Source organism: Ascaphus truei, chromosome 3 (assembly GCF_040206685.1).
Source record: "Ascaphus truei isolate aAscTru1 chromosome 3, aAscTru1.hap1, whole genome shotgun sequence".
NCBI lineage: Eukaryota > Metazoa > Chordata > Amphibia > Anura > Ascaphidae > Ascaphus > Ascaphus truei.
Genome location: NC_134485.1, coordinates 116,222,540 through 116,246,344, shown reverse-complemented (window position 1 = coordinate 116,246,344; position 23,805 = coordinate 116,222,540). Strand labels below are relative to the sequence as shown.

At 41.4% G+C, this 23,805-nt stretch overlaps 1 protein-coding gene across 2 annotated transcripts in view; it reads right to left on the bottom strand.

The window, feature by feature from the left end:
* The window catches only part of TBL1X (transducin beta like 1 X-linked), a 359,253-nt gene that overhangs the window by 124,997 nt on the left and 210,451 nt on the right, over positions 1 to 23,805 (bottom strand). For both annotated transcript variants that reach the window (XM_075589381.1, XM_075589382.1), the window contains one exon: positions 8,919 to 9,026. In XM_075589381.1, the coding sequence (XP_075445496.1) occupies positions 8,919 to 8,976 (58 nt within the window). In that variant the 5' untranslated portion in view covers positions 8,977 to 9,026. The remainder of the gene's footprint in view (positions 1 to 8,918; positions 9,027 to 23,805) is intronic.

Sequence of the window (23,805 nt, the reverse complement as noted above, 5' to 3'; positions counted from 1 at the left end):
ATTTCCCTTCCCCTCCAACATGGATACATACCAACATCTAATTTTCTCTGCTCTTTTTAAGTGAACCGGTCTAGGCTGACAATATGGAGGACATTTATTACTAGTATTATAATGATCGTGATCATGGTCATTTATGACAGCGCCAACATATTCCAGAGCACAGTAGGATTTGGATGATGAGCAACGTTTACCAAGGCGTATACACATGCATATAAACGTTGGGCAGGTCCCAAATTCAGGATTCTTGAAGTATACAACGAATAGGAGGAAGGGAAGAGAAAAGGCTGCAGCTCTTTAAGACCATAATGACAACGTACGGAATTCGGCATCTCCTGCAGAGCTTGTTCCAACTGCATCAAATAGTCTCAGTTAAATCAATAGTGTCAAGCGAACAGTTTTTTTGCTGGGATAAGTGAGAAAAGATGATTTATTGTGGTTAAGGAAAATAGGGAAGTAAAGTAATTTGAAGGTTACCCATGCCAAAGAAGCAAAGAAAATACCATTTAGCTATTTAAAATAAGAAGTGGAGCCAGAAACATAACTGCCACTAAATACATTTAGCGTTGGCATCATTTCCTGGAGTATTTTACCCCGGCAGGTTTGGATCTGCATGTGTTCTGAAGTAGGTACTTTCCCTGGAGAAGTCAGGATCTTATTTCAGCGGAGATAAATATTGAAGAACGGGGTTTTGAAATTCTGAACAATGCAAATACACACTGGATAACAATCTATGAGGGCTGACCATTACAATGTCATTATCTCTGATGAATTTGGTTCCAAACAAAATCCATTCTTAAAAATATTGCACGTCTGTAGGTGTAACCTAAATACAGGGCTATGTTGATAGTGGGCCTCGTTTCTGTAAGATTAGCTTTATTAATACTTACAGCTATATTTTGATTGCTGTTAAAATAATAGAACCAATTGGATTTTGCAACATTGCATGAAATATTCAGTCCATTAAGCAGGATCTGAAGCACAACTTCAAAATATATACGCATGAAGGGGGAATAGTCTACGTTGTATACTTTATAGAATATTTTGATGTACGACTGTGCCCTGTAAAAATAAATACCTGTATAAACAAATATGCGTATTTGGTAGTAGGGACATAGTTAATCGACGATTCAGGTCAATATGTAATTTTACAAGTCAAGTCAAGACAAGTCCCTATATATACAGTTGTGTGAAAAAGAAAGTACACCCTCTTTGAATTCTATGGTTTTACATATCAGGACATAATAACAATCATCTGTTCCTTAGCAGGTCTTAAAATTAGGTAAATACAACCTCAGATGAACAACAACACGACATATTACACCGTGTCATGATTTATTTAACAAAAATAAAGCCAGAATGGAGAAGCCATGTGTGAAAAACTAAGTACACCCTTACTGCTTCCATGGGAATTAAGATGCAAAGTAGCAGACAGGTGCTGCTAATCAAATGCCCTTGATTAATTGACCATCAGCAAGTGTGACCACCTCTATAAAAGCCGAAGTTTTAGCAGTTTGCTGGTCTGGAGCATTCAGGTGTGTGTTAACACAATGCCAAGGAGGAAAGACATCAGCAATTATCTTAGAGAAGCAATTGTTGCTGCCCATCAATCTGGGAAGGGTTATAAGGCCATTTCCAAACAATTTAAAGTCCATCATTCTACAGTGAGAAAGATTATTCAAAAGTGGAAAACATTCTAGACAGTTGTCGATCTTCCCAAGAGTGGACGTCCCAGCAAATTCACCCCAATGTCAGACCGTGCAAAGAAATTGCAAAACCAAGAGTTACATCTCAGACTCTACAGGCCTCAGTTAGCATGTTAAATGTTAAAGTTCATGGCAGTACAATTAGAAAAAGACTGAACAAGTATGGTTTGTTTAGAAGGGTTGCCAGGAGAAAGCCTCTTCTCTCTAAAAAGAACATGGCAGCACGGCTTACTATAGGTTTGTAAAGTTGCATCTGAACAAACCACAAGACTTCTGGAACAATGTCCTTTGGACAGACGAGACCAAAGTGGAGATGTTTGGCCATAATGCACAGTGCCACGTATGGCGAAAACCAAACACAGCATATCAGCACAAACACATCATACCAACTGTCAAGCAAGGTGGTGGAGGGGTGATGATTTGGGCTTGTTTTGCAGCCACAGGACCTTGGAACCTTGCAGTCATTGAGTCGACCATGAATTCCTCTGTATACCAAAGTATTCTAGAGTCAAATGTGAGGCCATCTGTCCAACAGCTAAAGCTTGGCCGAAATTGGGTCATGCAACAAACAGGACAATGATCCCAAGCACACAAGCAAATCTACAACAGAATGGCTGAAAAAGAAAAGAATCAAGGTGTTGCAATGGCCCAGTCAATGTCCAGACCTCAACCCGATTGAAATGCTGTGGCGGGACCTTAAGAGAGCTGTGCATAAACAAATGCCCGCAAAAATCAATGAACTGAAGCAATGTTGTAAAGAAGAGTGGGCCAAAATTCCTCCACAACAATGTGAGAGACTGATAAAGTCATATAGAAAACGATTACTTCAAGTTATTGCTCCTAAAAGTTGTTCTACAAGCTATTGAATCATAAGGTGTACTTAGTTTTTCACACATAGCTTCTCCATTTTGGCTTTATTTGTGTTAAATAAATCATGACACAATGTAATATGTCATGTGTTGTTCATCTGAGGTTGTATTTACCTAATTTTTAGACCTGCTAAGGAACAGATGATTGTTATTAAGTCCTGATATGTAAAACCATAGAATTCATAGAGGCTGTACTTTCTTTTTCACACAACTGTACATAGGGAGATATGACAACAGTGTTAAGCTGTAGGACACATGTAAATACCATGTTAGGACATAATACTTAGAGTTAAGATGGCTGACTAGGTGATTTTGTCTGGATAAATATCAACGGTTTTTAGCTAGTTAGGAGAGACAGGTTAACGTCAGGAGACGATACACCACCAAGATCAGGATAACACCAGGATTAAGAATGATTATGCAAACATCTTGGAAAATATGATAACTTATTTGGTCACCACAATCTATCTACTGTTTTTGGATGTAAGTCATTATCTTTAGAATAAACGTTTCTTTTTGTTTGCTAAAACCATAATGAAGAGTTTTGTTATGACACTGTGATAATACAAAAGACATAGAACACTTTACACGTTGTACACTTTACACTGCTTTCGCAGAGCCGGTCTTAGGGCAAGACGGTTGCCTTAGGCCCCGCGCCTTCGGGGCCCTGTCTGCTCCCTCCTCCTGTCAGCGCCAGAATCCAAATTCCGCCTCACAGAAGAGGGGAGTGCTGGAGGAAGGAGCTGGGGAGTCGCTGAACCGGAGCAGGACCGCACCACATCTCACTCCAAGGTGGAGACATGGGAGGGGTGTGTGTGCTAAGAGATAGCTGTGGGGAGGTAAAAGATAGTGGGGGGAGGTGCGTGTATGTGCACGCAGTGAGGTCTTACCTTATATGGAGCGGCCTTCCTTCTGCAGCGTCATGTTGTCATGGTGACGCGATGTCAAATGGCAACGTGCTACCATGACAACGCAACATCACAATCCATCGTGACGCCGCAGGAGGAGCCGCCCTCCCTCCCCCCTGCTAGCATGCGGCCCCGCCAAAGGTAAGCCCGGCCTGGCAAGCTAATGAAATGAAACACCATGCTCTTTAGCTACATAGCACTTTGCCTCGACTACATGATGTTGACACAACCCGTTCGGATTCTAGCAGTACAAAAAATAGGAGAGAAAAACCATCTAAGAGCTGTGGTATTCCACCCCCTTGTTCCTCCCATGGCCTGCACTCCACCTCACCTCTGCTTATCTGCAGTAAAAACTATATGTCGTAATTAGAAAATAAGTTAAATAAAGTCATGGATGCCCTATTTTTAATTTATAAATAAAGTTTATTTATATATATATATATATATATATATATATATATATATATATATATATATATATATATATATATATATATATATACAGTGTACAGGCATACCCCCCATTAACGTACACAATGGGACCGGAGCATGTATGTAAAGCGAAAATGTACTTAAAGTGAAGCACTACCTATTTCTCACTTATCGATGCATGTACTGTTCTGCAATCATCATATACGTGCATAACTGATGTAAATAACGCATTTGTAACAGGCTCTATAGTCTCCCCGCTTGCGCACACCTTCGGTACAGGTAGGGAGCCGGTATTGCTGTTCAGGACGTGATGACTGCCGCATGCGTGAGCTGCCATTTGCCTATTAAACGAGATGTACTTACTCGTGAGTGTACTTAAAGTGAGTGTACTTAAACCGGGGTATGCCTGTATATGAAAAAAAGATCTTCATTGCTGTCCTCTAAAAACAATACGTCCGTACAATAACAATGCGTTTTGTACTTTTAGAATAGAGTTCAAACCAAGTATCACTAGAACAACAATATCTGAATTCTTCTCCTTTCTCAGCCGCCCTGCTGTTTCACAGCTGAAGCCTATTTGTAATGTCCCAGGAATGCTCTATTGTTCCCCCTCTTGTCTTTCTCTGTCACATTCTCATACACATTTTAGAATTTTAAATGAGCACTTTAAAAAAAAAACAAATTTAGAATTGATTTATTTTGCGTTCCTAGAAACAAGTGGTTGTCTCGTACTTCCCAAAAGATGACCACAGGCCAATTACAGATGGCAATTTTGTCGGGAAATAAAAATGCATTTGTATCTAAATCGTGAGCTATCACATTTGCATTTTCAACATTTTTGATTGTCTCCCCATTATGAATTTTAAAGGTTCCGGATTTTAAAAAATGACTTTAAATGTGCATCGCAAAAGTCGATATTTGAAAACCTCAATTCCATTCAAAAATATTTTTCTTTAGAAAGTACCTTTACTTGTTTCCTTTTTGTCATTTTAATCACATACTTTACTTACATTTTAGGGAAATATTGATGCTGAATAATTATTGGCTGTGTCTGTTAAATATAATAGCCATCTTGAATTTTTGAGAGAAAATAAACACTGCCTAAATCACTGTTGCTTTGGAATTACGTCAGCAATTCCCACCTTATTTAGGTTTAATTCTTTTACTATCCCCTGTTTGCTTATTATCTCTTTATTATCTCTTTATTTCTTCTCATTTACCTTTGAGTTCTTTTAGTATTGTGGCTAGAATTAGAAAATCTTAGGAACATACAGTATATTAAAGGCGCAATCCATGTTACATATATATATATATATATAAAAAAAAATTATTAAATCAGTTATGTGTATTAAATACTTACAACATTTTTTTACATTCAACCCCTAATGCCATTTATAATGAGTTTTAATATACTGAGTATCCTTTGTTTACTATAGCAGGTTTTAACACACTTTCCCAGCAGTGCAAGGTACAGTATTTGTAATATATTACTGTTTGTGATAATTTGTTGCCAATGTTCCCAGCAGTTTGAGCTGCAAACTGTAATAATAGATAATGTTATAGTAGTAATATAAAAACACATTGTAGCTGCTGAGTTGCACTGACTGAAGAGGCCTTCCTGCCTTTCACCTGTCTCCCCTACAATCTATCCAAAACGCTGCAGCCAGAATCCCTCTACTCTTTCCTAAATCAGTCTCAGCGTCTCCCCTGCTGAAATCCCTCTCCTGGCTTCCTACCAAATCTCGTATCACACATGCAATTCTCCTCCTCACTTTTAAAGCTTTACACTATTCTGCCCCTCCTTACATCTCAGCCCTAATTTCTCGCTATGCACCATCCCGACTCTTGAGTTCTGCTCAAGGATGTCTTCTCTCTACCCCTTTTGTTTCTAAAGTCCTCTCCCACCTTAAACCTTTCTCACTGACTCCCCCACACCTCTGGAATGCATTCCCTTCAATATCCAACTAGCACTCTCTCTATTCACCTTTAAGACCCACCTTAAAACACATCTGCTTTACGATGCATATGAGTAACACCGTGGCTGATACTTTACACCTCATACATAAACCTTGGCTCCTTGCAGACGCATTTACCAGAACGCCCTTCTACTGTCTCTGTATGTTCTTCTGACCTACCAATTAGATTGTAAGCTCTTCAGAGCAGGGACTCCTTTTCCTAAATGTTACTTTTATGTCTGAAACACTTCTTCCCATTATTTGTAGTACTTGTATTTATATGATTGTCACATGTATTACTGCTGTGAAGCACTATGTACATTAATGGCGCTATATAATAAAGACATACATAGAAACTGAAAGGCAGCCATTTAGTGAACCCATGGAAACCGAATTTTCACAGATCGTTCACGGGAGAACAAATCAATCTGCAGCTTAGGTAATTAGTTTTCAATAAAATCTATTCAAAGGCTATATATATTAAATCAATAATATATATATATATAAAATTAAGTCCTGCACGGGATACCTCTTTAAAACATAAAACAAACGCCTAAACTGTAAGGCTAAGTTATACGTGTGCGAGTGCATTCACATTACTGCTAAATATGTTAACAAATTAATCAAAGAGCTTGTGTAAAAGGGCTTATAAAAGAAATAAAAGTGTCAAAATACAGAAATGAGCAATTTGCAGATGTGAGACAGTGACAAATAAAGAGCATGAAAATAAAATAGACTGACAGACTATTATTTTTGGTATCAATAATAATAAGTATACACCAAAATATAGTAGTGCCTCTCAACTCTAATGCACTTTTTAAGATTCATGTTATAGCTATTTATACAATGGCTTTTAAAGAGGTCAGGTAAACAATGTTACTATTTTTACCCCTTTAACTTGGAGTAAGCGGAGCCAATGGGTGAAAAGGTAAACGGCCCAAAACTAGATGAAGCAGCTGGTTGATTCTGGTACTGAAATCTAGCACAAACCAATTGTAACAGTTAAACTAAGGGCAAAGCAACGAATCGGGCTGTTTGTGGCCGGAATTCACTATTGGCTTCAATGGGGAATTTCGCCCGAAAACGGTCATCAGGTACTGTGGCTAGGGTTGCCAGGTGGCTTCTCCAAAAATACTGTACACAATGGTGAAAATTGTGGTGCGCTCGAAAAGTCGGTGGGGAGGTATGTTATTTCTAAATTCTCAGACCGTTGCGTAATTTTTTCTACATTTCACTCCACGTATGCACCAATTTACACTATTTCATTCATATTCTATTTCGTAAAAAATTTGGGAGAGGGTTGGGGATTGAGCCCCTCCCAGTATTTTTTACGAAATAGAATATGAAATGGTGCAAATTGGTGCAAATTAGTGCAAACGTGGAGTGAAATTTAATAAAAATGACATAATGGTCAGATAATTTATAAATAACATACCTGCAGTTATACATGGTGAGCTATACTGATCTTAATGCTTCTCTCCCACTACTTACAATATTGTTGCAAGCCCCCTCATCCTTCTCCCCCTCAATCTCCCTCTCACCCCCTCAATCTCCCTCTCACCTCCCCTCATCCTCCTCTCACACCACCACCACCACCCCCTCCTCCTTCCTCACCACCACCCCCTCCTCGTTCCTCCCCACCACCACCCTCCTCCTTCCACAGCTTCATCCCCCATCTCCTCCTCCTTCCTCACCACAACACCCCACGCCTGCTTCCTCCATCACCAGCCAAGAACAAATCTGCAGATCGCGCCAGGAGACAGCCGCCTTGCAGCTACACGCTTTCCTGTATAATCACGGCCTTAGCAGACGCTGCAGCCTGCTTCTGAATCAGGTATTGTATTGTGTCTTTATTTATATGGCGCCATAAATGTACATGGCGCTTCACAGTAGTAATACATATCATATAAATAACAAATAATATAGATAACAGATCATGGGAATAAGTGCTTCAGACATACTGTAAAAGTAACATTAAGGAAGGAGTCCCTGCTCCGAGGAGCTTACAATCTAATTGGTAGGTAGGGAGAACGTACAGAGACAGTAGGAGGGAATACTAGTAAGTGCGTCTGCAGGGGGCCAAGCTTTATATGTCATGTGTCCATGATTATCCAGTGCTACTCAAATGCTTCTTTAAGCAGGTGTGTCTTAAGGTGGGTCTTAAAGGTGGATAGCGAGGGGGCTAGTCGGGTACTGAGGGGAAGGGCATTCCAGAGGTGTGGGGCAGTCAGTGAGAAAGGTTTAAGGCGGGAGAGGGCTTTAGATATAAAGGGGTAGAAAGAAGACATCCTTGAGAAGAATGCAAGAGTCGGGATGGTGCATAGCGAGAAATTAGGGCTGAGATGTAAGGAGGGGCAGAAGAGTGTAAAGCTTTAAAAGTGAGTAGAAGAATGGAGTGTGAGATGCGGGATTTGATTGGAAGCCAGGAGAGGGATTTCAGGAGGGAAGATGCGGAGACAGATTTAGGAAAGAGTAGAGTGATTCTGGCAGCAGCGTTTAGGATAGATTGTAGGGGAGACAGGTGAGAGGCAGGAAGGCCGGACAGCAGGAGGTTACAGTAATCGAGACAGGAGAGAATGAGGGCCCGAGTCAGAGTTTTAGCAGTTGAGTAACAGAGGAAAGGGCGTATCTTTGTGATATTGCGGAGGAAAAAGCGACAAGGTAAGAGCGGGGACGCTGCACCGGCTACCCTTCACACTACTGCTGTCCGAAAGTCCAGAGAGGGAAAATACCAGACACATACATGTCAGGTATTACCTCTCATTTTTTACCGGTATTCCAAATACCGGTCTGTCCAGTTCAAAACTGGACACCTTGGCAAGCCTGACGGTGGCAGATATAGAATAAGCCCCTTAGATGGAACAGAGGATGTAGACATGCACTGGGAGACCTGAGGTGCGGAGTAAATTGTTATTATATTCAAGACCAACATCTAAACCTGTATGCCCCAAAATTCTACCTATACCACTGTACTTAAAAAGAGATGCTTAGCTTCACTCAGTGGCCAAATAACAATGTGTTAAAATAAGTAAGTCTCGAAGTACAATTTACCTGACTCCTGAAGATAGCGATACACCAAGAAATTCACTTCATCACTGGTTATGCTCATCTTAGCCCCACCTCAAAATGATGAGGTCCACAGAAAGTGAGATCCCCGCTCTGGGAAGAAAAGACAACAACAAATACATTTAAGTCAGTGGATGAGTTCCTGCTTGGTTACCACACGTCCATCTATTTGCTAGAAACCACAAATAAAAATGGCTTGCTATTTGCTTAGGTTTTCACTGCAAATAATTTGTCTGTTCACTTTCACAGGAAAGCTTTACTGCACGGTATTAGAAAATACATTCTGTTCTCTGATGTTAAAATTACAGCTAAAGCAGCAATTCTACCCATTTAAAGCCCCTTTTTTTTCTTTAAAGGATGAAAACCAAGGGGTCCCAAGAGCTGAACCACACTATTTTCAGCTTTGGAGAACCCCAAGTTCCCAAAATACTTACCATAAAAAGCACATGTATCGCTTCCTTTTAAATCCTCTGTGTCCCGTGGGCCAATAGGTGGCCACATTGGATGACACTGCAGTTTCTTACTGGCCCACATGATGCAGAAGATTTAAACAGAGGCTGACTTTGCCCTGGAGGAGGACTGAACACGGTTACCTTTATGGATAAGTATCTCGGGAACCAGGGGGTCACTGGAGCTGGAAACAGCGCCGTTCAGATCTAAGGACCACCTGTTTTCCATCCTTAAAAAAAGGGGGTCACGTGAGCGGTTCACCCAATGAGGGCGAATCAGCTCTTTGACGTCACGGCCACGACACGGACGCGGCCTTACAATGCAAAAACCTTGCTGAGCACCCCATCTGAAACACAATCCCTTAACCATCTGGCCATTAACCCAAATTAGCACCAGTAAAGGATGGAGAGCTGCACTATGACCTACAAAGAAGTCTTCTTCTCGACTTGTGTCCAACACTGAGGTACAGTATCCACCTACTCAACCTAAAGCTTCTCTCATTCAGTTGGTTACCTGCTCTATCCAACTCACCTAGAAAAGTCAACCTGCAACTGCGAGATATACAAGTATTCCTACAGTATACAACACAGCAGGTCATTTTCTCCATATCTTTTTTACCTTCTCTCACAGCCCTCTCTGCATGTTCCTTAAATAATCCTCCCAAAACTCCTGAGTTGGCCGCGGTATCAAATCATGAGATATTCCGCTCAACTCTTGCTCATTTTATACATTAATTATTTCACCTTTATGTTGACTATTTCCTATTTGAATGACTTCAGACAAGAAAGAATGAAATTATATTGTAAGAAAATAAATCAATTGATTCCTTAAAGAACATTTTACATCACAAAGTCACTATTTTTAAAATCAATTATTTAGAGCACACTTGATATTAAACTAAGGCTGGGGTGCACAAAATGGGGGCGCGCAATTTTCTGGGGGTGGGGGCGGCGCTTCCAGAGGCCCTCGGGCGGCTTCTGATGACGCGTTGCCATAGCAATGGGGCGTAAAATGACATCGCATTGTCATCACATGACATTGCGATGTCAGAAAACGCCAGGAAACAGGTATGGGGGGGAAGCGCGCGCGGGGGGGGAAGCGCGCGCGGGGGGGGAGGGCGGGGGGGAAGAGCAGACAGGGGGGCGCAGACAGAAAAGTTTGCGTACCCCTGAACTAAAGCATGTTAACTTATGAACGAGGCTCTTCAGACTGGCTTGAAAAACTGAAAATGGTATCAAATGTACTCCATAAAGGTGAAAAAGTACACACCACCTGTCACAGCAACCAGATATGGGAGTTCATGCTGAGTAGGTTTTGGGACAAAGCCACTCGCAAGATATCCATTGTGGTAATTGAATATGTTTATATCTGCATATAGTGTCAGCTTTTTTTAACCCTTTCTGTGCCAACACACTTTGGTAGTTTATCCAGTCTTGGAAAAGCATTTCATTTTGTTGTGGTTTTCTTTTCCCCCTGATCATTGCTGTGTCTCTTAGGGCCAAGATCCACAGAGAGCTGTTAAAGAGGCAATCCAAGCTGGCAATATTTGTTTGCAAAAATATTCCAAAATGTTGACATAGGATTGAAGCAGGGGGTCCCCCACTCATTTCAGCTCCGGGGACCCCCTGCCTCCCGAGATACATACTTCTGTAGAGTAATCGCCCGCTTGGATTGCTTGTTTAAGTCAGGGCTCTGAATGCCATGTTACCTAAATCAGTAACGGACTTTATCTTCCATGAGGTTAACGCATATCCACAAAGCTATTTATATACAAAAACAACGACTGCTGGATATCGCCAAAGAAGCGCAGGCTTAACATCACATTATCGCAGTGCAACGGTGCGTTAGCTTCCGATAACGTTTGACTGTTACGTTCCTGCGCCAACTTTAACAGACCTGTGTGGATAGGAGCTGCTTGGGGCCATGTCTCTTTTCTGTATAATTATCACTAATGGCCATTATAGTTAACGCAATGCTTTACACGGCTGTAAACATGAGTTACGTTATTGGCCATTTGAAAATACACGTTAAGGCGTTGATTAACGTCACAATAAGCCACTTAACAGAGCCCTGTGGATCTGGCCCTAAGAAAGCTGCAGAAGCAATCTACATGGAAGAGTACTTCTCTTCCATTTTGGGCAGCAGTGTGAAGGTCAAGGTAATGTAAAAGTGATCACATGACACTGCAGCCAAAATGTCCTTGACACTTTGTACCTTAGCCTGATGAAGAAGTAATAAACAATAAAAGGGGGCCATTTAATGCCCTTTTTTTTAAAACAAGTTTTATTAATTTCTTATATTTTGCTCAATGTCCTATTTCTATTTGTTGTTATCTTTTATTTTATCTTATAAAAATTGAAGAAGAAAAAACAAGAATTAAAAGCTGTGTGTAAATAATTTGTATTGTTAAAATATCAATTACACTGAACCGCCTAACATACACGCATCCACAATTACACTGTGTTTTTGGTTGCACCTTGACATTCATTATCTAAACTCATTAACTAAATTACTTTACCACCTAAACAAACAAGATAGTTAATGTAATCATTATATTAATTTGAATTTAATGATAATGAACACACGTGTATTTAAAGGCAAATGAAATGCATCATTACCTTGTAGTTTTCAAAAAGAATCATTTTATTAATCAAATACAAAACATAAATAAGAAAACCTCATTAAGACTTGATACCTCAAAGGAGACATGAACTGAATTGAGCCATTATTACAATACTGTTAAATTCAAATCAATTACTGTCAACTATTTTCCCCCAACCTCTTCTTCCCCCGAGTTCGACAACCAACTTTGACTCAGAGCCCTTACTACAACGCGAAAGCATCAAAGCACAAAGTTTTACACGTTTATGCTGTCAAGCTATTCCCAAGACTATGGACCAGGCAATTTATTTGACTTCAACTGAAATAGCCTCACTGCCAGTTGATGTTGACTAATGAGACATTTCAATCGGAGTAGATTTAGTACAATCATTAGAGAGACTTCACCTCTGACGGCTCGATTGTTATCCAAGAGTGCTGACATGCAGCCATTCCAGACCAGCTTCCCTTGTGCAACAGGGTAATACAACAACAATATGCCATTCAAAAGTATATTGTGGACCGCTGACAATTATTCAAATGGGGAAGATGCTGTAACCCTGCAGAGTTCTTTTTTATTTTCAATATGATTCATTTGATATGGAAGATTATTTATTATTTATTTATTTATAAAATGTTTTACCAGGAAGTAATACATTGAGAGTTACCTCTCGTTTTCAAGTATGTCCTGGGCACAGAGTAAAACAAATAGTACATGGTTACAAGTACAGTTACATAAATGAGCAGGGTATACATTATATACAAGACATTGCATGCACAGTTAAAGAAAATATATATTATGAGCGTATGAAACAATTTAGTGTATGTTCTTACTTTTCTGTCACTAGTGTTTTTAAGAATATGTTCCACTATATTGCCACTTTAAGTGGTTAGATTAGCCATTCATTATTAAATCGAATCTTGGTATGATAGCTCTGTAAAATGTAATAGGCTTGAATCTATAATTGCCACACACTAAGGCCTCGCTCAGACAGGCTGCGTTGCGACGTGCGCGCGCACGATCGCCAGCCTTTCGCTGTGTTCTGTGGGAGTTTTCAAACAGAAAACGAACCCCCGGTGGCGAAGTGCAGCGTTGTCGCGGCTGCAACTCTAGCTTTCAATTGAAGTTGAAATTTCAAGCGGCAGCCGCGTCATGTGTACGTCGCCAGCCAATCACAAACACACACTTTTTTTTTTTTTTTTTTTTAAAGTTACGCCCCCATTTGTGTCATTCTGTCTGCTGGGGATGTTCACACATCGCCCAGCAGACAGAGGCTCGCAAACGCGGACGCCCATGTAGCAGCCTGTTTGATCGAGGCCTCAGTCCTATAAATCTTGCTTAAATATTTCTCACATACAGTGCAAAAATCTTTGTCCCAAACTTCAATAACTGTAGATCTATTTTCAAATCTGGCATCAAAGTTCCACAGCATTTTAAAGCTATTTTAACCCCTCCCCCCCATTTTAACCCATAATTGCTCCCGTACCAATACTTTGTGTGGTCACACTTTACAACACATGAAATTAACACACACGATTGGTACATATTGCTTTTTCAACTAATGATGTATCTACATTTACTGATTACAACTCTTTATAGGAATAAAGGATCATTAGAACAAATAAATAGTAGTATTAAGCATTTCAGGTGACAGTAACAAATATAATGTATCTAACGGAATTACTTTGTAAAGATCATCAGTAAAATCCCCAATGTGATTTCACTCGTCTGTCCACGTTTATGTCTCAAGCATCCCTACGTCACTCGTGTCTCCCACTTCATCAGGATAGGGCGTCTATGGTACATCTGGCCGGACGAGTGTGGTGAATAGCAGAACAACGGCGCCTGAGAAAGAAGCTCTTAATCGAGGGAGCCGACATGGACTTTGTTTTTATTCGTTTGCGAGTGCAAATTTGATCATTTGTAGTGCTACATCAGTGAAATCAAGAGGTTGCTCTTCGATTCTCCTCCTAGGAGCCTTTGACGATGCTAAAGGAAGCATCTGTAGAAAAGACTGCGAGGAGACGGCGTCAGAGGGCAGGAGAAGTCCAAAACCACAAGGAGCAGCCTTGTATATAGACGATAAGGTCTCCTTATCAGTTATTTTTTCTTCGCAATATTATCTGCATACAGTAAATTTCACACTCTGAAAGGTTTATGAATGGTGAGAAACATTGCTTAGGTATTTTATGTAATCAGAATCAAAATATATGTAAAACAAAACCAGATGTTTTGACGCCTACATTGGCCCTTATTCTATGAAGTGCGCCGATCGCATGGAAACCCCCACTGAAGTCATTTTCAGAATGAATATTGAAATGTGTCAAAACATCTGTTTTCTTTAACACATATTGTCCCTAATTCTACAGTCAATGGCGCCTTCTATGAAAGCAATAAGGTTTTCCATGTGATAGCCCCAGATCTGCGTTTTCGTACTTTATAGACTAAATGTGGAAAACAAAACAGATGTTTTGACAGATTACTCATTTCAATGTATATATAAATATTTTTAATTAATTTTTTTAAAAGCCTGCTAAAATAACCTAAAACTACCTCTTTTCACACGCCACCTTCTTTTTCCTAAACTTAAGAAAACAGGACTTAAAAGTACTGTACAAAGTTTTATTGTGCATGTAGTGGTCAAACCGTTAGGTAAAGTCCCAAAAAATTTGAACAATGTTTTATTCCTGCTGTGGCTAATCATGTTTCAAGAGGACATAAATCACAAACTGCACTCTTTCTGCTTAGGAAATTGGCCATCATCTTTTGAGGTACAAGAACAGTAGGAGGTAGGGTGTTATGCCTCAAAACTATTTATGATCATTACATTGGGATACAAAAGCAGATAATTAGTCACTTGTCACTCATTTGTAACACACTGATAAACAAGGTTAAAGCATTTTTCATGGGATTCCCAAGCTGTGTATGTAATTTTAATGTATGTATGTCTTTATTTATATAGCGCCATAAATGTGCATAGCGCTTCACAGTAGTAATACACGTGACAATCATATAAATAACAAATACTACAAATAACACATAATGGGAAGAAGTACTTCAGACATAAATGTAACAATTGGGAAAAGGAGTCCCTGCTTGAAGAGCTTACAATCTAATTGGTAAGTAGGAAGAACGTACAGAGACAGTAGGAGGGTGTTCTGGTAAATGCATCTACAAGGGGCCATACCACAAAATATTATTATTATAACAGGGTTTTCCAGTTAGTATCTAACAGGTATTGGAAAAGCTTATGTGGACACATTGATATTTACAATTAGTGTTCCTCTTTTTAGATTTCCCTGTCTATGTAAGCACAACTTCATGTTATCCAGTTGTGTGCATTATTTCTGAACAGACAGGAGGGAGATATTTTGAGGTATGGCATTAAGGGAAGTACCACAGGTTTTTTTAAAGGATCTGTGGGAACGGGCCTGAGGAAGGGGCATCCTGCCCCGAAACGTTGCCCCCCTTAAACTTAATCACATTCACTCCATCTTTTGCTGTTAGGCAGTTTATTGACACTAGCTTATTCCCTTTGTATTTTTCCCTTGTTTTTCCATTCCCTCCCCCCTACCTGTTATTGGCTTGTATATTAATACATTTTCCCTAGGATAGTTGTAGAATCATTTAAATTGTATATCCTATATTGTACATTTTTCAATACAAATGATATATTTTAGCATATTCCAGTGCTTTTTTCATTTTATTCACATTGAGTGCTGGGGACATTACCTCTGATTCTTTGAAAATTGTCCCACTTTCTTTCACAAAGTAATGGAAAATATATACACCGAAAGATTTGTTTAAAAAAAGCTGTGTGTGCTGTGCACGCGCATAGTAAGTGAAACTTCTTTGACTTTTGTGACAGAAATTGACTTATAATGCGCGTGCTCGGCACACATGTGTCAGTCAGTGTATGTGTCAGTCAGTGAGTATGTATGTGTGTCAGTCAAAGAGTATGTGTGTTTGTTTGTGTGTGTGTCAGTCAGTGTATGTATCTGTGCCGGTCAGTGTATGTATCTGTACCGGTCAGTGTGTGTATGTGTGTCGGTCAGTGTGTGTATGTGTGTCAGTCAGTGTGTGCATGTGTGTCAGTGTGTGCATGTGTGTCAGTCAATGTGTGTGTGTCAGTCAATGTGTGTGTGTCAGTCAATGTGTGTGTGTCAGTGTGTGTGTGTGTGTGTGTCAGTCAGTGTGTGTGTGTGTGTCAGTCAATGTGTGTGTGTGTGTCAGTGTATGTCTCTCTCTCTCTGTGTTCTGTGAATGTCTCTCTGTGTCGGTCAGTGTGTGTATGTGTGTCGGTCAGTGTGTGTATGTGTGTCAGTCAGTGTGTGTATGTGTGTCAGTCAGTGTGTATGTGTGTCAGTCAGTGTGTGTATGTGTGTCAGTCAGTGTGTGTATGTGTGTCAGTCAGTGTGTGTATGTGTGTCAGTCAGTGTGTGTATGTGTGTCAGTCAGTGTGCGTGCGTATGTGTCAGTCAGTGTGCGTGCGTATGTCTGTCAGTCAGTGTGCGTGCGTATGTGTGACACTCAGTGTGCGTGCGTATGTGTGACAGTCAGTGTGCGTGCGCGTGCGTCAAAGTGTGCATGCGTCAGTGTGTGTGTGTGTATGTGTGTGTATGTGTTTATTGGCAGCAGTACCAGCATCATGAATGTTCAGCGGGTGGGGGAGCTAACGGGGGGGGGGAAGGAATAGGCACATCATTCAGGGGCGGTTTTCGGTACATCACTGGGGTGTGCGTGCGTCAGTGTGTGTCAGAGTGTGTGCGTGTCAGAATGTGCGTGTGCGTGCGTCAGAGTGTGGGTGCGTGCGTCAGAGTGTGTGTGCGTGCGTTAGTGTGTGTGCGTGCGTGCGTCAGAGTGTGTGTGCGTGCGTCAGAGTAAGTGTGTGTGTGTGTCAGTCAGTGTGTGTGTGCGTCAGAGTAAGTGTGTGTGTGTGTGTGTGTGTCAGTCAGTGTGTGTGTGTATCAATCAGTGTGTGTATGTGTCAGTCAATGTGTGTACGTCAGTGTGTGCGTGTCTGTCAGTGTGTGTGTATCTCTCTGTGTGTACACACCGTATGTCTCTCTGTCTGTGTCCTGCCCCCTCTCTCCTGACTCCCCTCACCCCTGGCGGAGCTGCGGACCCGGGGGGCTCAGTCTGAGTCTTCTGAGCAGATACCCCCCCACCCCCCGGCGGCGCGCTCAAGCTCCCCCCTTCCCCACCCCCCGGCGGCGCGCTCAAGCTCCCCCCTTCCCCACAACCCGGCGGCGCGCTCAAGCTCCCCCCTACCCCACCCCCGGCGGCGCGCTCAAGCTCCCCCCTTCCCCACAACTTGGCGGCGCGCTCAAGCTCCCCCCTTCCCCACCCCCCAGCGGCGCGCTCAAGCTCCCCCCTTCCCCACAACCCGGCGGTGCGCTCAAGATCCCCCCTTCCCCACCCACCGGCGGCGCGCTCAAACCCCCCTATTCCCAGGCTGTTACTAGCGGCGCCGGCGCCAGCCTCCCTCCTCCTGTCCATCGGCATGGCAGCGGGCGGGGAACGGCGCCGCTGCCAGCCGCTTCTGCGCATGCGTGGCGCGCGGCATGGCAGCGGGCGGGAAAAGGTGCCGCTGCCAGCCGCTTCTGCGCATGCGTGGCGCGCGGCATGGCAGCGGGCGGGGAACGGCGCCGCTGCCAGCCACTTCTGCGCATGCATAGCGCGCGTCATGGTAGCGGGCGGCGGAACAGCGGCAGTTAGGAGCGGTGGCTATCGCCGCCGCATATGTGAGCAACCGGGTGTGGGGTGTGTGGGAGGGTGAGGGGTGCGGCGGCGATTAGGAGCGGCGCCGGCGGCTATTGCCGCCGCCGCCACATGTGACAGGGGACGTGTGAGCGGAGCGGCGTCCATTACGTGACGTCACTTCCGTTTCACATTTCGCCCCCCATCTATCCAGTTTTATCCCATCAGAGGTGCCACTAAAGAAGTTTCACTTCAAAAATAAAAACAATGCTTTTAATTGTAGACTCTATTGAGTTAGGTATCTATATCTTTATTTATATAGTGTCATTCAGGAACATCGTGCTTTAAAGCAGTAATAAACTTAAAATAATACTATTACACAGGAGTGAACAAACTTTTCAGTCTGCGCACCCCTGCCTGCTCTCCCCCCCTTTACCTGTTCTCCAGTATCTTCTGACATCACGATATCATGTGACGTTATGTTGCCATGGCAATGCAATGTCATGTGACCCCGCTGCATTGCCATGGTGACGTGTTGTAAGAAGCTACTGGAGATCAAGTAAGGGAACTTACAGAGGCCTCGCGCATGCACCCCGGCATTTAATTAAAATGCTTTGGGGAAGAGCATGGGGCCTCTGTAAGCACCGTGCTCCCCCTCCAGAAAATTTGTCCCTCTCCCCCCCAGTTTGAGTACCCCTGATCCAACACATAATGAGAATAAGCGCTTTAGACATAAAATAATATGAAACGGAGTCCTTGCCCAGAAGAGCTTACAATCTAAGTTGTGAGAACTTACAGAGCCAGAATAGGGTGTTACGGTATGTGTGTCTGCAAGGGGCCAAGGTCAGTGCATATGAGATGTATAGTATCAGCCAGCAGAGCTACCCATATGCTTCATTAAAGAGGTGTGTTTCAAGAAAGGACCAAAAGGTGGATATTGAGGGGAAGGGCACTCCAGAGGCTTTGGGCAGTGAGAGAGGTTTTACGCTGAAAAGGGCTTTATCATTGGATTCACAGAACAAACTTGTATTTTGAGCTAGATTTAATCAAACTGGAAGCCTTAAAGTACTTATCAACACTGCTAACTTTTTCAGAAAATATATTTATTTTGTATAGCATATTAGCACTCTGTGATACTTTTATCTAAAGTTTCCAAATAAACAAAGCTTTCTTATATTAAAAATGTGACCAAAAGACAAAGTTCCTCTGATATAATAGCTTTCTTCTTTCAATATTGTTGGAGTTGCTAACACTGGTGACTTTTTGACAAATGTCCTTTCTACAATGATTGAAGAGAGATATTTTCTTCTCTATGTATACTCAGGCTTTGCTATTTGAACATTCATAGTATTCGATATCTATTTGGCACTTCACTAGAAGCTACTTGATTACAAATGCTAGTTCTTTTGAAGAGCGTTTTCTTACATTCTGATTTCTTTAGTGCATTCACTCAGATTTATTTATGGGTAGTGATATTCATCTCATTTGCATACCTGAAAATGGGTTAACTCTGCCCTAGTGATTAAGAGTAAGCAATAACTAACAGAAGTCAGCGCAAACAATGTACAGCTCAACCCCGTTATAGCGCGATCTGCTAAGCGGTCTAAACGTTGCTCCCGATTTAAAAACATCTCCATTTTTATTTTTTTTAAACATTCAATGCTTTATTGCGGACGGACGCGCACACGCACACGCACACACATGCGCACACACGCGGGAACATGAATATATTTTATAGAATATAGATGCAGGAATCGAACTCAGGACCTTCCATTTGCTAGACCAATTCTTTACCTGCTACACCACAGCTTTGGTGTGATGTCACCTACTTTATATATATACTACACAGTCTTGGAGGTATAAAATTGGTAATAGCATATGAAAGGTCCTGGGTTCAATTCCTGTATGATATGGTATAATTTTTTAATTATTTTATATAATACATTATAAAATAAATAAAATATTAATTGATAAATTAAACATTTTAATAAAAATAAAATAATTATTTTATTTTTATTATAATGTATATGGCTATATTGTTATTGCTAACGAACACATACACAGACCCCTACTATATATACAGTAATACATTTATAAATTATAATAATTATAACTAAGTGAAGTTATTAGGAATAGGGCTCAGATACTAAGTGAGGTTATTGGGAATAGGGCTCAGATACTAAGTGAGGTTATTAGGAATAGGGCTCAGATACTAAGTGAGGTTATTGGGAATAGGTCTCGGATACTAAGTGAGGTTATTGGGAATAGGGAACAGATACTAAGTGAGGTTATTGGGAATAGGGCTCAGATACTAAGTGAGGTTATTAGGAATAGGGCTGAAATACTAAGTGAGGTTATTAGGAATAGGGCTGGAATACTACGTGAGGTTATTAGGAATAGGGCTGGAATACTAAGTGAGGTTATTAGGAATAGGGCTGGAATACTAAGTGAGGTTATTAGGAATAGGGCTGGAATACTAAGTGAGGTTATTAGGAATAGGGAGAGAGGGGAACTGCCGGCAGGAGGGGCGCAGGGAAAAAAGTTTGCGCTCCCCTGTTCTAATGTCACCGACATTATTTTCAATCCAACAGAAATAGATGTGTTTATTCATTCACTATGAATTCTGTCTCTGGAGATCCCTAATGCCAATCCAGACTTCTCCTCCCAGTTGCAATATACTTTAGTACTCTCGCTGCTTAACCGCTTAATCTTCCAACACAAGCCGAATGGAAATACCATGTCGTATCACCCTTTCACTGCTTCACTGATGACAAGTTATGGGATCCCTCTTTTAAATCTTCCTGTTTTTTTTTTTTTTTGCAGAACCTGAAATAGAAATGAGGTCTCCACTGCATAGGACTTTAATTCATTTCAGCTTGTATTCCAGGAATATCTGGCAATTCCTAAGAATCTGGAACCAATAAAAACTTCTGTGCAATGCGAGCCTTATGGCTTTTTCTCTGTAATGAAGGTTGGAAAATGGGCAAACAGATACTTAAAACGGCAGGAACAGTGGGGACATTTAAATCAAGGCCAAAGTGGAGTAATTCTGGGACAAAATAACGGCATAGAAAAATTCCCATTTGAATTAATAGGGTTTTCTTTTCATAGGGTTGGTTTCACAGATCCCATTGTTGGCAAGTTACAGTGGGCAGAAGACTCCAAGTTAGGTCTTATGAGCTGTTCAAAATTTGTACATCACTAAATAATGGAGAGGAACATCAAGTGTGATTTCCTGTGGCATTAGCACATCCTAAAGGCAAGTTATGAAAACCACACATGTTATATATTGGTCGTGTCTATTAGCATTTTAAGTACAGCGACAACATAACATGAAAAAGGTTTCAATCACTCATGTTTAATCTACTCTTCTTGGCATGAAATATATACCCTTTTCATAAAAAGTAAAGGACACATACAGTTCTTAATTTGAATTCATTTGCTTGGTCTACATTGCTACAAATAGAATTGTTTTGGTGAATATTTCATCCCGTCAACTTCGAATAGCCCTGTATGAGTGATACAAATATAAAAAGCAAAAGGCTGTAGTTTTAATAGAAATCTATTTCCAAATACAAATACAATGGGGTCTACCTAGGCCGCGCTTATAGTGCCGGCGACGTCGCGGCAAAGCAAATGTATTGCACCGTCGTGTGCGACCAAGCGTCGCGTCGCTTCTACTATAAGCACACGCGACTCCGGCAATACATTTGTTTTGCTGCGACATCGCGTCACCGGCACTATAAGTGCAGGCTTAGGCTGCGTCCATGGAATGTCAGGCAGTGCTGAGCCGTGCGGAGGCTCCGCGCTGAGCCCCGGCATCCTCAATGAGGATGTCTTGAGAGGGGGCTCACACGAGCGTCCGCAGGCGTGCTGAGGAGTTGGGTTTTTCAGCCGACAGCCAATGCTGTTTTTCAGAGCGCTGTCAGCTGAAAACCTCCACGGCGCCATTGGCCCAGCGACGTCACTGCCCGCCTCCCGATCTCGCACGCTGGTTCGCCTGCCAGTCCATGGGATCACTGCTGACCGGGCAGGCGAGGCTCATCGTCAGCGCGGAGGAGCGCGGGCTGAGGCTCTATGGACACAGCCTTACTGATGTCTCTCTGCTACAAACTCTGGACAAATACAGCCCCCCTATTTATCAAATAATTCCCATTAAAAACAATTGGAGGTTTCCCATTGATACATTTGGTTCAATTATTTTGTTCTGCTTTTACCACAGTTCTGCAGCCACAAAATATTAGAAAATAACCTCTAATACCTCTAAAGACTGTAAGTGGTTTAAAAACAAGGCAATATGATTTTCAATTACACTGAAATAAATGATATCCCAAATTTAAACAAAGGCATTTAAATTAATGAAGCAAAATGATGTATCTTTTTCACATAGAAGCACATATTAATTTATTATGCATCACAGACATTATTTTTTGCACTTGCTTTAGAAATAAAAGCCATCATATTTAAAGTATTGCCTTATTTATTGCTAACAGTAATGCTTTATTGGCAACCTTTAGCAAAATGTCCTTGTGGTTCTGCTGTGTTTTGTTAGCAGTGTTCATTTCATAATTACATTAAAGTTGGAACACTCTCTCAAGAGGTTGGAAGGTTGGGTTGACCTTCTCCAATATATTAGTTAAACTAAAATAAAAGGCGACGCTCCAGTTTTTTGTGCTCCAGACTCCAGCAACCACTCGACGTCGTACAACGATATTCTTTTCGTTTTCAAAGCAGCAACAAATAATAGGCTGTTAAGTAGAAATTACTAACTAATGACACTAAATGGTAGCTTGGATAATAGAAAAATATGGCTTTGTGAACTAACCAAAGCTTGTTCTGATGCTAACAACAGGATTTCAAACCTTGAATACTCAACTGGACAACCATTATTCTGTTTTAACCCTCATGGATGTAATAAACATTGTCTTGTTACTACAGAGAGGACAGGCTGTTTACACCAAATTGTAAGAGCAACCTTTAGAGTGCCCTTATGGTGCACCAGGTAGGGCATGGGCCATGGCACTCTAGCTGTCCTTATGATGTACATGAAAACATTATTTAACAATACTAATACTGTACTACCAAAGCGATCACGTGGACACTACAGTACTTGACATAAGGGCCATAATACTGGGATTAGATTGTAAACTCTTCGGGGCAGATACTCCTTTTCCTAATCTTACTTTTATGTCTGAAGAGCGTATTCCCATTCTGTGTTATTTGTAATTTATATTATTATGTCATGTGTGAAGCGCTGTGTACATTAATGGCGCTATATAAATAAAGATATACAGCACATACATACATACATTCTGGGATCTGATAAGGACAAGGTGAGATCATTGTAGAGGAAACACTTGATGGACAAACATTCACCTATTTAAAAGCCCCAAAAGAAAAGGAAATTGTACTTTCTAAAGAAACATGGTTATATTTGTTTAGATAAGCCTATTAAATAGTTACATTCTTAACACAACGTTATTTTATCAGCTACCAGGATTTGCTATTACGGTTGGTAAACTAGCCTTCAATAACATTGTTTGATATTACTTTGATAAACTATCAAGCTTGCTGAAAAATACACAGTACCTGCTGTTATCAGTGTTACCCCACAAAATTCACACCGTAGTTGAAATGGTTATTTTGTAAAAGTATACTGTACAGTATATTTGCTCATCTAATTAACATCGCCTGGAATTGTGTTGACCGTTCCTTGCCAAGAAAGGAACAAAAATAAGTTTGTGGCTTGGTTATACCGTACCCAAAATAGGATACTTTTTTTTTTTTTGAAGTGAAACTTCTTTAGTGGCACCTCTGATGGGATAAAACTGGATAGATGGGGGGCGAAATGTGAAACGGAAGTGACGTCACGTAATGGACGCCGCTCCGCTCACACGTCCCCTGTCACATGTGGCAGCGGCGGCGGCGATAGCCACCGGCGCCGCTCCTAATCGCCGCCGCACCCCTCACCCTCCACACACCCCACACCTGGTTGCTTACATATGCGGCGGCGGTGGCCGCCGCTCCTAACTGCCGCTGTTCCGCCGCCCGCTGCCATGCCGCGCATGCGCAGTTGTGATGGCGCCGCTGACGGACGCCACACATGCGCAGAAGCGGCTGGCA